Raw genomic sequence first — 13,747 nt, 5'->3', positions numbered from 1 at the left:
TGCAACAGGAAGATACAAAAGTGATGCAGAAAGTCACACGACTCACATGAGCACTAGAATTTATTTGCAGTATGAACAGTCATGTGAAAGGGAGTGGATCTTTTTTTTATTTCAAAGATTTTATGTATTATGACATCATAATAAAAAATCTGATCCTTACCAGGTTCTAAAATTATTTAAATACAATACCTCAGATGAGTACTCGCCCTCATTCATCAGCTTGTAGATCCACCTTTTTCAGCAATAACTTGAAGTAGTCATTTTCTGCATGACATTTATCAGTCTCTCCTGTCACTGTGGAGGAACTTTGAGGTTTGCAGGTATTTGCACATATCTCTTTCATCATTGTCCTGTTGTATGGCCCCATTTCAGCCAAATGTAGTAAGCTACTATACAGATGGGCTCAGATTTGACTCTAGAGCACTTTGGTATACAGAGGAATTCATTATCGACTAAGTGCCTGCAAGGTGCCCAGGTCCTGTGGCTACAACACAAGCCCAAATCTTCACTCCTTCACCACCGTGGTGGACAGTGGGTATGAGGTTTGTGCTGTTATGCTGTGTTTGGTTTCATGCTTGGTGTGCATTATGGCCAAACATCACCACTTTGGTCTTTGTCCCAGAAGTCTTGTGGGTTGTTCAGATGCAGCTTTACAAACCCAAGCTGTGCTAACATGTTGTTTTTAGAGAGAAGAGACTTTTTCCTGGCAACCCTTCCAAAGTTATATTTGTTCAGTTTTATTATTGTACTGTCATGAACTTTAACATTTAACATGCTAACTGAGGCCTGTAGTATCTGAGATGTAGCTCTTAGGGTTTTTTTTGCAGTTACTTTGAGCATTGCACGGTCCGACCTCGGTGTGAATTTGCTAGGACATTCTAGCTGATTGAACTATCTTGAATCTTTTCCAGTTGTGAATAATCCTTTTCTCTGTAGAATAATGGAATTGAAATTGTTAGAAAGTGACCATATACACGTTCTCAAAGAGATGGGGAGCAAGAATTGCTTCTTGAGGATCATTGCTGATGTTTTCCTCCTTGGTATCGTGTTACGCACACCGACAGAGTGACAAAACTTCTGCTCTTATAGATGTGCTTACATTTGCTAATAATTTGCATTTAATTAGGAACTCCTGGCTGTTACTTACCTTCGTAACTCCTGTGGAAGCAGTAGGGGTGTACTTAGGTTTTCCACACTGTTTCTACGTTTTCGGTTTAGCTTTTGTTTGTCTTTCGAGATGTTTTGTGTTTCATCTGAGGTACTATTTAAGACCTGGTAAGGATCAGATGATTTTTTTACTATGTCCTGATACATAAAACCTTAAAGGGTGTCCTTTCTAGTTCACATAACTGTAGATGCTGGCAGACTATCTGAAATTCTAATTTAAGGAAAGTATTGAGATGCAGGTTCGTGACATGTCATATTCGAGCCACTGTTCTAATCGAGTTTCCTGCCCTCTCCCTTAACTTGCTGCAATTCTCCTGTGCCTGAATGTAATTAAGCTGTAAATCTCCCATGAAATACACTTGGTTTCACACCTATACTTAGCCAGATTTATGCCCTGTTGTTACAGAATCAGCACATAATTAATAGAGATGATGTGCATGAAAAGGTATAATTATAATATTGTGTACTTTAGCTGAGGCTAACAGACTTTTATTATCAGATTATGGGAACTCAAACCTCTCAGGTCTGTGCAAACACAGCACTGACGACGAATGTCTATACATGGAAGTCTTTGCAAGATATTTTGCATTGATTTCGATCTGAGTTATCACAAGGGAAGCTGGAGTGGGTCATTGTTAAATTACTAGAAAGTATCCTTTTTGTTTTTCAGCCCCTGCTATGATGCATTTTTATAATAGATAGAAATGAAAAGATCAAATCTGAGTCATATTTGTAAACAAGTAACCAAAAACAGTCTTTTTTTCAGGGTTTCTTTGGACCATGGCAGACAGCTGTATAATTTGATTACTGAGTCATGTTTTTTGGACAACAATAGCAAATAATTATGATTAAACTGAAAAATCTGGCTTTAAAAATGTAAATATGTTTCTACGAAATCAGCATCAGTTGTTTAGAGAAGCCTGAATCAAATTAAATGATGTTTTTTTTCTTTATTAAAATATTAAGAAATATTTCATCCAACATAGTTAATCTGGATATTGTGGGTGTGATTGAGTGGCCAAAGAACCTCCCAGCTGTCACCAGATTTTCATTCACTTACTGCTAAATGACGCATGATGGGCAGAAGTATGCAACATGACCTTTTCCCAGCGAATCCCCGCCCACTTCAAAGCAGTGACAAAGAACAGAAAGAGAGAAAAAAAATAGAAATCTTTCATGTGAAATAAGAAAAGCTCTTTGTTAAGTGCATGAGCTCAGGATTCACTTTGGCTGCATGGTTATAATTGATGTCATATGTTTAATTGGAAGGCCATGCAGATTCCTTGACTGACGCCGCGTGTTTTCTGTAGTATTTTTTTTTTTTAAAAAGCAACAAAATAAAGTCACATGCAAAAAGTGCTGTCACCACGCACCTCCTCTTCTCTCACTTTGTAGTACACAGAAAAAACACACACATGGTGTTTCACATGTGGTTTTAATAGCAACTTTTTGTTTCATAAGGTAACAACAGAGCATTGCAACACACACTGTATTAATTACTTGCTATGGAAACAATGTTGCTTTCTTTAGCTTAATTAACAGCCTCTGCGTATTGCACACCTTGAGCTGTTGTTTTTGACACTGTATTTTTGTGTGTTTGCCTGCTGCTGTGGCGTGTCTCTGTGCGGCTGTGTGTGGGATATTAGAGTCGTCAGCTGGAGTCGGAGTCGGGGACGACAGAGGAGCACAGTCTGAACAAGGAGGCCAGAAAATGGGCAACCAGGGTGGCCAGAGAGCACAAGAATATCATTCACTACAAGCGAGTAAGACGGACACACACACACACACACATACAGACACACTCACAAACATTTGTTGCACGTTTTAGAAATGCAACATGTGAATCTTAATCAGGTTAATTTTAAAGTGCACACACATTCCTGTTCTAATCACGCTCTGTGTTTGTGTGTGTTGTTGTCAGTCTCTGGAGGAGTGTGAGAGCCACGGCTTGCCTCCCACAGAGCAGGGAAGATTAGATCTGGAGATGAAGATCGAAGACACCAAAGAAAACATGCGCAAAGCCGAGGTGTGTGACTCAGATCGTCAACGTTTACTGCTGTCTCAGGGTCTGTGTTTAAATATAACCCTGTGCGTATGGTGTTTGCACTTTGTTCCCAGCTTCATGTAGCTCTCTTTCCCAGTGCTTTATTTTCATCTCGTAGTCTAAAGGCACGCAAGGTCAGGTGAAGTGAAAACACCAAAATGTGGGTGAATGCAGCGTGTCAGTTGTTCTATCCTGTCAAAACCTGGGCGCCGCATGGAGCTACAAGGATACAGAGAACAGATGAATAGATGATCCTTTTCCAACAAATGTTCAGAACACAAACTTTGGAAATACAGCGTGAATTTATTTGAGTACTTATTATGGAGCGGCCTGTCACAGAACGTTTTGCAGTATGTGCACTAATGCTGACACATAAAGGAACGAACAGGAAAAAAACGTTTCCAAGAGAGTCTTCCTTGGATAGCAACATGAGTTTTATTTTTATTTTTATAGAAAAAAGAGAAGGAAAAAATCTGTGATGCGATATTGATATCAAAAATAAGCAGGTGTTATTTTCTGTGTTATTACTGTTGTGTACAGGAAGCTTATTTTTCATTGTTTTAATAGGTCTCTAATGAATGGCTAATGTAATGAGTGTAATTGGCCGTATGCTCTCACTCTGCACAGCCTCTTTGATGTAGCAGGGTATATTTTAACAAGCATGGCCCACGAGTTATCGTCACACTTTTGCCAGCATAAGATGTGACAGATCATTTATGTTATTCACCTACACAAATCTGAAAAAACTAATTAACTCCTTGATGTGTGTCATAGCTTACAGTTACATTTCTCTTAATATCCCACTGTTACTGCATGCAGGTATGACGCATTGTAGGTTAAAAACAGCTGTAATGTTTTAGATTATTTTATTATATTATAATGAAAATGTTGATACAAGGTCAGATGATCACATATTTTTATTGTTTCTTTGACCACTTTCTCCTCAGGCTTTCAATCCACATGTACCTCTTTCTGTTTCCATCCTCCCACTCTTTTCCCTCTACACACCCTAGCCAGATACTTATTGATTGCGCATCGATTCCCACAGATTGAACCTGTCAACACTGAATGAGATCACTGCACCGTGCGCTATCCTTCTCAGCGTAATCCTCTCTGCTCGCTCCCAGAAGTCTATATTTCTATTCATTCTGCTTTTCAGCTTCATTGCATTTGGCTCATTCTCTATCTAACTTCCTCTTTGGCTCCACACTACCTTTGTTATCAGGCTTTTGCATATTTGGCACCCTCTGCTGTCAAGTTAAGAAACATTTGCTTTGTCGTCATGCATTCGAATAATTTAGCAACTATCAGTAGCTTGTGATCTCACTTCCCTCAAAATAATTAGAGAATCTTTTCATAGCAAAGTGCAAACATGTGTCCACGTCACCTTTTTTTCTGTGCTTCATCCTCTGTCTTTCTCTCGTGCTTCCCTTTAATTTCTCTTCTAGACCAGCATTACCTTGACTAAGATGGTGAATATTTTATGAGCTCTTTGATACTAATGGCTTTATCACAGACCTCTTATCACAGATTTATAAAGGGAGTGAAAGCAGGACAAAAGACATTATGTAGGTTTGATGGGAACATTAGCTGTATTTTTTGTATTATTGATGGGAGCATTATCTGTATTATCTGTGAATTAGCTCCATCTTCCTTCCATCAAGCCTCTTCCAGTAGCATTATCAATCACAAAGCCATGCCAGGCCTATACATTAGTTACACTACTGTTACGTCCCCTGGCTAGTCTAGGGGGTTGAAGGGACGAACATAAAGGTGGATAGAGAAGGAGGAGCCAAGATGGTAAGTGTAGAAGGTTTATTTAATGCTGGTGATGAGATTTGGGTTCAGACTGAGGTATAACGTCAGGGAGAGCCAAGGCCAACATAACAAACAAAACATCCCTGATGTAGAAATAAAAGAAACTTACCTAACTCCAAAGAAACAAAATATACAACCTATAACCATAACCTACCTAACAACACATAAACAGGAGAAAACAGGGTGTCAAAGCAAAAGGCAGCTCTCCCCTACAAGCAGTCTGAAAATGAAAACAACAATGCTCATACAAGTTACAAAGGCATGCAAGCCTGCACAGGTATGGCAACCAAAATGGCCAGAGAGCACAGAAGCATAGCTCCACAGGCCTTAAGTAGTGCTCTGCTGATTACCAATTAGCCGGACTCTGCGCAGCATCCAATCAGGACAGAGGAGGTGGAGCCTAGACAAAACAAAGGGTTAGTAGGGAGAAGAGACATCCTCCTGGGGGATGTAACACTACCCAAAAATATTAAGGGAACACTTGGTCATCACAGTATAACAGGAAGTTGGTTAGACTTCAGACTTCATATCATTGTGTCAGGATAGGAAGCATAAACTGGTGCAGGTGAGTGACAACAGGTGTGCTAGAGAGGCAACACTAAGACAACCCCTTATCCCCCCTCGACAGCCAACACAACAAACACTAGGCAGACTTTTGCAACAGCAGCTGGACTACTGAGCAGTTAATTCACAGGATACTTGGGTTTTGAAAACAACTTCTCAGGGTTACAGGCTGCTGTTTCGCTTCAGGGCCACACCCTTTTCAGCAGCCAGTAGTGCAACCAGGTATACAGATGTCATTTGTCTGTGATTTCTGTGTTTTGCCTTTCGGGGACTGGTGTATCAGTTTACCCCCTTAGACCTCTCCCTCACCTTACAAGCCGCATGAGTTCAGCCCTGAGGTTATTAAGTCTGTCAGGTATAATGATAATACCTTACCTTGATCTTTGGCTTATTTGTGCCTCATCGTTCAACAAGGGTGAACAGGTAACAATCCAGTTAACCACCTCGAGGCCTTGGGGGGATGTCGGTCATTTGAGACAAAAGCTCCCTACGTCCAACACAGCAGACCAACTTCATCAAGTTGTCTCTAGATTCTGCATCCATGATGGGACGGTCAACTCGAGAGGGACTGGAATTCAGGCTCTGCTCGAGTCCTTTCAGCTCAGGGTAAGAGTGGCTGTTCAAACATGGCTGAAGCTGCTAGAGATGCTTACAGCAGCCTTTGAAGCCTGGCCATCTGAGGGTTTATCTGGTAGCAGTATGGGTAAACCATGACCATATCAAGAGTTGGTCCCTTAGCACGCATTTTTGGGTAATACAGTTTCCGCATGGTGCCAGGAGTCTGCTGCCCCCTAGAGGGAAATGGCTTGCAGCATGGGACCTGGCATTGGTCTTGCAGGACCTGGGCAGGTCACCTGTTACGCAGGAATATCCATGATGGAGAAGTTATTAAAAAGTGTTTTTCTTTTAGCAGCTGCAACAGTTAGCGAGCTCCATGTACTCTCTTTCAAGCCTGTACTTTAAACTGGAAACTTGATGGCTCTGAAGTAATGCTGTGGCCAAATGTGGCTGTTCTACCCAAGATCTTGACATCCAGCCATACTAATGAAGCCATAGAACTTCAGGCATGCGACCCTCCCCCCTTAGATCAGAGTGGAGGATGCAGTGGATTTTTTGTGTCTATAGATTAGGGAAACACAGAACTTTAGACACTCAGAGCAGTTCTTTATTTGTTATAATAGGAAGAACACGGGAAAAGCTCTGTCCAAGCAGGGATTTTCCCACTGAGTTGTTGACACAGTAAAACGGGTGTACGAAGTAACAGGTGCGCCTATCCCTTCAGATGTTAGTTGTCAGTGTACCAGGGTTATGGCCACATGAGGCGTTCCACTAAGTGAAATCTATCCAGGGGCATCCTGGGCAGTGTCTTGCAAGTCTAAATGTCATTAGCTTAGTAACTTAAGTTTTTTTGTGATGATCAGTTGCTCCCTTAAATATTTAAGTGCTGCATTTCTGAGGAATTTGTGTTTTTCTGGCTAAGCAGTCTCTACGTCATATCATAACAAGCAGACTATCTGGTATGCCTGCTTAAGCATGCGAGATTACAATCAGTCAGTAATCAAGACTGTTATTATTTACTGTAGTTAAAGCTGTGGTTTAAAGCCAGTGTTTAGAGTTAAAACAACAACTGTTGAAATGCTTATTGAATATAAAACTGCAGGTGAAACTGTGTCGAAAATAGAAGTTGTGAATTTGAGATAAAACATTATAGCTGCTTCTAATTTTAATGTAAAGGCTGAAAATGTCAGCAAGTTTCCTGTTTTTTTATCATAAACATGAAGCAAAAACCATATATGTAAATTTGTTGGCCCACGGTTTTAGCCAAATCTTTAATTAAATATGTTAAAAAGCCAAGGGAGGCTGGGAGGTTTATATTGACAGGATTATGCATTTTAGCTGTGTGGACATGATTGGAAAAAGCAAGGCCGAGTTTTTTTGTTTGTTTGTTTCTATGATGGTCACAAAAAAACTATACGAAATGAAACGCCTCACATTTTTTTATAGCGCTGTGTTTATTTTTCAGTGTTTAGTTATAGTCTGCACCCTTCAGTCTCCACAGATATCCAATTTTTCTTAAGTGGAATCAGTAAATACTGACAGAAAGGGAAGAGTTATATATTCTGTGCTCTACAGATGAGCCTGTTTGTGTCTTTCTCTGAAACTGCTTGACAGTTATTACCATAACAAGACTTAACAGCATAACTAAGTGATATGAGGGATTCTTGCTATGATAAAAGACAAGTGAAGATGGTCAAAATATACAATTAAATGCGTTATATATTCTTTTATAAATCATATATTATGCCCCAGGCTAGCCTGTAATGCGCTGCTGAAGCTAATTAATAAAACAACATGTTCCCAAGATCAGATATCAGGAGAAAACACAGCACTGGGATGAAGGGAACACTTTTGATCTCATTAATTTGTCAGAGAGAGGCACATGGCAGTTGTATTGCATATGCTGTAGGAGATACATACTGTGTGCAGATCATTCGGACTGAAGCTAATCAGATTAAGATTTTCTCCAATTTCTCTTAATGGAAAATCCTAAATTTTAAAGCTACCAGCTCTTTTATGCTTTGAAGTATAAGTTTAAACCGAAATCTAAAATTCCTTTATTTAAAATAAACGATTATGGGCATTTTTGCTGCTTTCCTATTTATAAGAAGCTCTCAGAGGGGGTGGGAGTGAGAACAGCTGAGGCAAGGGGCTGTTTCCATACGTAGCTGTCGGAGGCTGTTCTCAAACTGGCTCCACTAGACAATCTGGCCTCGTTGACTCACAGCATCAGAGCAAGGAGTAGGTTGTGCTCTCAAAAGTATTTCACCACAAGCAAGCAAAACTAACAAGAGTTGGAAAGTTGACTGAGTGGATCTACTCATATTTTTCTACATGTATTGTACACATGTATTGACATGTGAGCACAATTAAATAAATAGGGCATAGACACAGCCACGAGTCTCAGCAAACCAACCCAGACCAGTTGGTTTGCTGAGATGATGACAGAATGCACTGTGAAAACTTACAGTACATATAGGGAGTGATTGCAGTGGTCCCCCTGTGCCTTTTATAGTTTAAATAACTCTTCTTTGCTGTTTGTCTATCACAAGGAGCTCACATGCCACATTATTGCTTTTATCAGCATAGCTGCTGTTATGTGTTTAGATGCTTGTTTGTAGCACCTTTTGTATAACACAGTTTGACTTCCGTAGAGGTCTTTGTACAAGACGTGAACCCAGAATCCTTAATAATTCAATCATAAATCAATAATTGATTTACAGCTGGACTCCTGATGTTTAGTTCTGCTGGCCAGAGTACTAATGAGCTCATGTCAGGGTGAGGTGTCTGTCTGTTCATCCACAATTCACAAAAATCGCTGCTTCTCCTCAGGTATTGATCAGACTTTAGTGCAACTTGCACACAATGATCAGCATGATCAAATTGTGCTCAAGGTCAAGGTGACATTTGTCATTTTATGGATTTTTATGGGCTTTTTATTGTGATGGATGGTGATCTGGATGATCTGCTAAGCTACTGATGTCCTGGTTTTCCCTGCGAGTTTTCTATCTATCTATCCTCCATCTATTTTTCTATTTCTTTCAGTTTTGCTTGTATTGATTATAGATGCTCTGTCTGCCTGACTGACTGTGTGCACTCTATCCACAAGTGATTTGCACTCACACCATTGGCTGTGCTTCATATTGACTTACATTAATGATTTAGTGCTGCAGCTTTCCTTAAGGAACAGTTGCTAGCAGTGTAATGGCCATTATTTGTAACCTTTTTCCCCGTCTTAGTCTGGTATGTTTATGGTTCAGTAGCAACAGCCAAGGCTGGTGTTTGTTAGGTGCTGCTAAGGAAAGGGAAAAACTGAGACCCATGAAGTGGCTCAGGCCTTTATTGATCAAAGTGTGGGAGTCTGTCTTGACGGCGTGTCTTTCTGTCTTACTCCGTGCCTCTGTGGGATGGAGCTATCAGCTATCAGTCTGCTCTGTCAGCACTGGTGAGAAAGGAAAGAAGCAGGTAATGAAAGAGGAAATTGATGAAAACAATGAGAGACAGAAGGAAAAGGAGACAGGATTAGAGATGAGAGCGAGCTGATGCGAGAGAGCTTCAATGTAAATCTCAGGGGTTCCCCTACTGGTGGATATAGCATCATCATCTTGTCTCATTAGAGTGCAGCAAGGTTTGATGATTTGTTGCTTAGGAGACTGTGTAACCCAGTTTTTAAACATTTTGGGGTGAAAATTCAGTTCGGATTGAACAGAACTGTCAAGATGTCAAAATGAAAGCTGTGACATGAGTAGAAAAAGCTCCTTATGTTTCCTCTAACATACAGCTTCATTTTAATTTCCATCTTTCTCTTTAGGACCTTGCATTTTAGTAATCCCATCGTTTATGTAGGTAGTTGGAGCATTATTAGCATGTTTGCTAATAACCAGTCATTTGTATAGTGTTTTATATCATCTTTTCTTTTAAAGATTGATATTGGACTTTGCAGCCTTGGTACATGTGCTTCTTTAACAATCCTAACCTATTTGCTCTCCAAAGACAATAAAGTTGAAAGCTGAAGCTCGGCTGGACCTTCTACGCCAAGTTGGGGTTGCCGTGGATACCTGGCTAAAGAGCGCCATGAACCAGGTGTGTATTGTCAGTGAGTGTTGGGAAAGCATGCAGGTATGCTGTGTGCTCATGTGCATGTCCCTGACCTGTGTGAAGATTATTTGATATGCATATGGTTGTGTTTGCAGTCATATCTTTGAGCACTTTTTTTTGTTGTTGTTTGTATATTTTGTGTGTATGTGTCTGCCTGTTTGCAATATGTTTATAAACCCCTGACTCTCTCCGTGCATGCTGTAGGTGATGGAGGAGCTGGAGAATGAACGTTGGGCCAGCTACACTTCCCACGACCCCTCACTGTCGGTGAGACACAGCCCCTCACTACATCTGCGTTGCAGCTATTTTTTGCCAAGCCAGAACAATTAAACTTGTCTACGACTGGACAAAATTTGGACAAAATATTTAAAATGTATATATTTAAAAGTATTTTTAAACAAAACATGGGTCCTAATGTTACTACCAGCCTGCAATATCTGTTCTCACTTGGCTAGAAAATGCAATTCCTACACCTACAGGGTAAATAACAAACTATATGACATAGATGAATGTGCCACCTACTGGATGTTTAGTGCTTTGGCTGTTGGAGTCTTAGGCTTTTTAAAGTGGATGTAATCATATGTAGGAGCTGATTAAGTCTAGTGCTAACTAGAGGTCTGGTTTCTGGGGAGATCAGTCCACAACTGATGTGTTGCATTGTGTGTTTTTCTTTTCATGTATGTATCTCACTATATTAGCAGTGTGTTTGAGATCATTATCACGCTGAAGTATGAAGCCACTGACAATCAGACAGTTTCAAAGTGGTATACATGGTGGATCACTATCTGTCTATGTTCACCACTTGCTGAAATGCAAACCATGACAGAGCCTTCACCATGTTTTACAGATGGCTGTAGACACTCACTGTTGAACCTTTTTTTTGATCTCCATCAACAATTTGGACCTGAAATTTGAAATTTGGATTCATCACTCCATCAGACCAGTTGCCACTGATTTTCAGTCGAGTTCTCGTGTAATTTGATGTACCTCAGTCTTTTATCCCAATTTCCTTTCATTAAGAAGTGCTTCTTGACATCCACCCCTTCTACCGAGAGCATTTCTGAATGGATCAGCTAAAGGATCAGCTGCATCTCTCAGGACTTGGATTTTTTCCTATTTCATAAGGACACAACTTTCAGATGCTGTTCATCTGCTGTAGATAGGTTTCTTTTACACATGCCACTTGTTCTCTTGTCCTCTACCTGTCCAGTTTGCTCAATTTTTTTAAGGACACACTGCACGCCATGCTGAGTTATGCCAAGCTTTTAGCTAATAGCTCTTTGGGAATCACCTTATTACTATTTTAAGGTGTTTGAAAGCCTGGAGAACTATAGCTCAAGAGCACTTTAAAACGTTACAAGAATTTCTCGCTCCTTGTAAGCAAAATATAAAGAAATGGCTCAAGACTTTTGCACACTTTTTTGTAACTGTGTTTATTGCATTGACACTGGCCTGCTGTACCCACTAAAATGAACACCCTCACATCAGTAAACTGTATATGATCTTTTGGTTTCCCAACTGTCTCTCAGTAAATTCTTCAAATTCACTACACAAGCACGGCACTCAATTCAGCACATTCAAAAATGAAATGTTAAACTTTTAACACACGGGCTCATGGCTGCTCATTCTTTATGGTTTCATTATCCGTGAAAATCTCCCAACCAGAGTAGCTCTCCTGACAGATTACTTTCTGAAAGACGTAAATTGATAAATAATTGACCATGGCCCTGCTGCCTAATCATCTATCACACCAGTTAAAGACTCTTAAAACGCCCCACTTCCTCAGTGGAATACTGATGTAGTTCTCTCTTAACTTTATTTCACAGCTCTTAGCTTTAATGACAAAGTAGACAGATATGACGTCTTTTGTGTATCATCTCATCATGTTTGTGAAAGTGTGCGCATACTGTATGAATGTGCTAATGGGTCCCAAGTTTTTCATGCTCTGTGCAGAACTCCACCCTAAAAATATTAGACACTTTAGAAATACAGCTTTTATCACAGAGGTATTTTATTATGAAGTATCAAAGTGCCATTTATAAACTATACACTGTCTGTAATTCAGCCTTACGTGCTGTGTTCTTTTGTGTAGGGATATTTGTGCGTAATTATGTTTGTGCATTTGTATGTGAGTTGTCTTCTCTGCATTAGCTTTACAGGGAGGCAAGTGTGCCAATCACTAGTAGAGTGATCCCACATGGGGCTTTGTGAGGAGACGTGTGTCTGTCTGTCTGTCAACAAGACTAAACATAGCCAGTCTGCTTTATTGGAAGCACTTGACATTCTGCTCATGTGATATTGCAGCTTGCAGCTAACACTAGAGAGAAAGAGAGAGAGAGAGAGACACTGAACTTAAGAAAGAGAGAAAATGGAGAGAGAGATGAGCTAAATGGAAAAAGAATGAAAGAGGCATTTGTGCAGTTAAAGGGTGAAAGAAGCAGCAGCAGAGAGACAAGTACTGAAGAATGAGAAAAGTTAATTGGCTGTAAAAAAAAAAAAAAAAAAAAGAAGAAGAAGAAGAGGAGGGGTATGAGGTGAAGGAGAAGAGCAGAGATGAGGAGAAAGTCGTGTCAGAGCAGAGGCATTGGAGGTGATAAAGGTGGGGGTGAAAACAGCCAATAACTTGCTGTAATGTGATTTTATACTGTAAGAGATATAAGGTGTGGCATGTTTGCTCAGACAAAATGGTCCCCACACCTTGAGTCTCCTCAAGATTTGATCACGGTGCACGAACCTGCAGGTCAAATCCAATTTGTAATGAGCCAATCACATGGCATCAACTAATTTCTGCATGTAGATATGGTTAAGATGACCTGCTGACTAACTGAGCATCAGAATGAGGAAGGAGGCTGGTTTAAGTGAATGTGGTGTAAGCTTTTCAGAAGCTGCTGATCTACTGGGACTTTGACACATAACCATCTCTATTTACAGAAAAAAGTCTAAAAATAGAAAATGTCTATAAGGGGTCAGTTCTGTGGGTGAAGATGAACACAAACTCAGATGATCAGTCATTACAGTCAAGGTATGCAGAAGAGCATCTCTAAACATACATCGTGCTTTAAAGCAGATTGGCTGTAGCAGCAGAAGACCGCATTTCTGCTGCAGTGTTCGGATAGTATTTGGTCACACAGCATAAAAGCATGAATCCCTGCTGGCTGCTGGTGATGGTGTGGGAGATATTTTCTTGTCACCTGATCCCTTTAGTACCAACTGAGCATCATTTAAATGCCACAGATATGCCGTGGCAGACAAACCTGTGTCAACTGTGTGATGCCATCATGTCAATATGGACCCAAATCTCTGATTAATTCAACAAGGTGCTGGAATCACCTTGTTGAATGTATGCAATGAAGAATTAAAGCAGTTATAAAGGCAAAAGGGGCAAACTCACAGGAAAGATGTGCTTAATAGTGTCCAGTGAGTGTATGTCTCAAAATATTTTATACTAAAAATAGTGAGGAGGGTTAAAATTTTGGACATTATTTATCTTCTTTTGAC

The 13,747-nt window shown here is 40.1% G+C and overlaps 1 protein-coding gene across 2 annotated transcripts in view; it reads left to right on the top strand.

The window, feature by feature from the left end:
- Positions 1-13,747, top strand: part of fchsd2 (FCH and double SH3 domains 2) — a 67,988-nt gene that overhangs the window by 43,310 nt on the left and 10,931 nt on the right. For both annotated transcript variants that reach the window (XM_084951524.1, XM_084951523.1), the window contains 4 exons: positions 2,814-2,930; positions 3,089-3,193; positions 10,145-10,234; positions 10,454-10,516. In XM_084951524.1, the coding sequence (XP_084807650.1) occupies positions 2,814-2,930; positions 3,089-3,193; positions 10,145-10,234; positions 10,454-10,516 (375 nt within the window). The remainder of the gene's footprint in view (positions 1-2,813; positions 2,931-3,088; positions 3,194-10,144; positions 10,235-10,453; positions 10,517-13,747) is intronic.

This window comes from Perissodus microlepis, chromosome 14 (assembly GCF_051167445.1).
Source record: "Perissodus microlepis isolate ML-2025 ecotype Zambia chromosome 14, ASM5116744v1, whole genome shotgun sequence".
NCBI classification, from domain to species: Eukaryota; Metazoa; Chordata; class Actinopteri; order Cichliformes; family Cichlidae; genus Perissodus; species Perissodus microlepis.
Note: the sequence above shows the minus strand (reverse complement) of the source record. Positions and strands in the feature narration are given on the sequence as shown.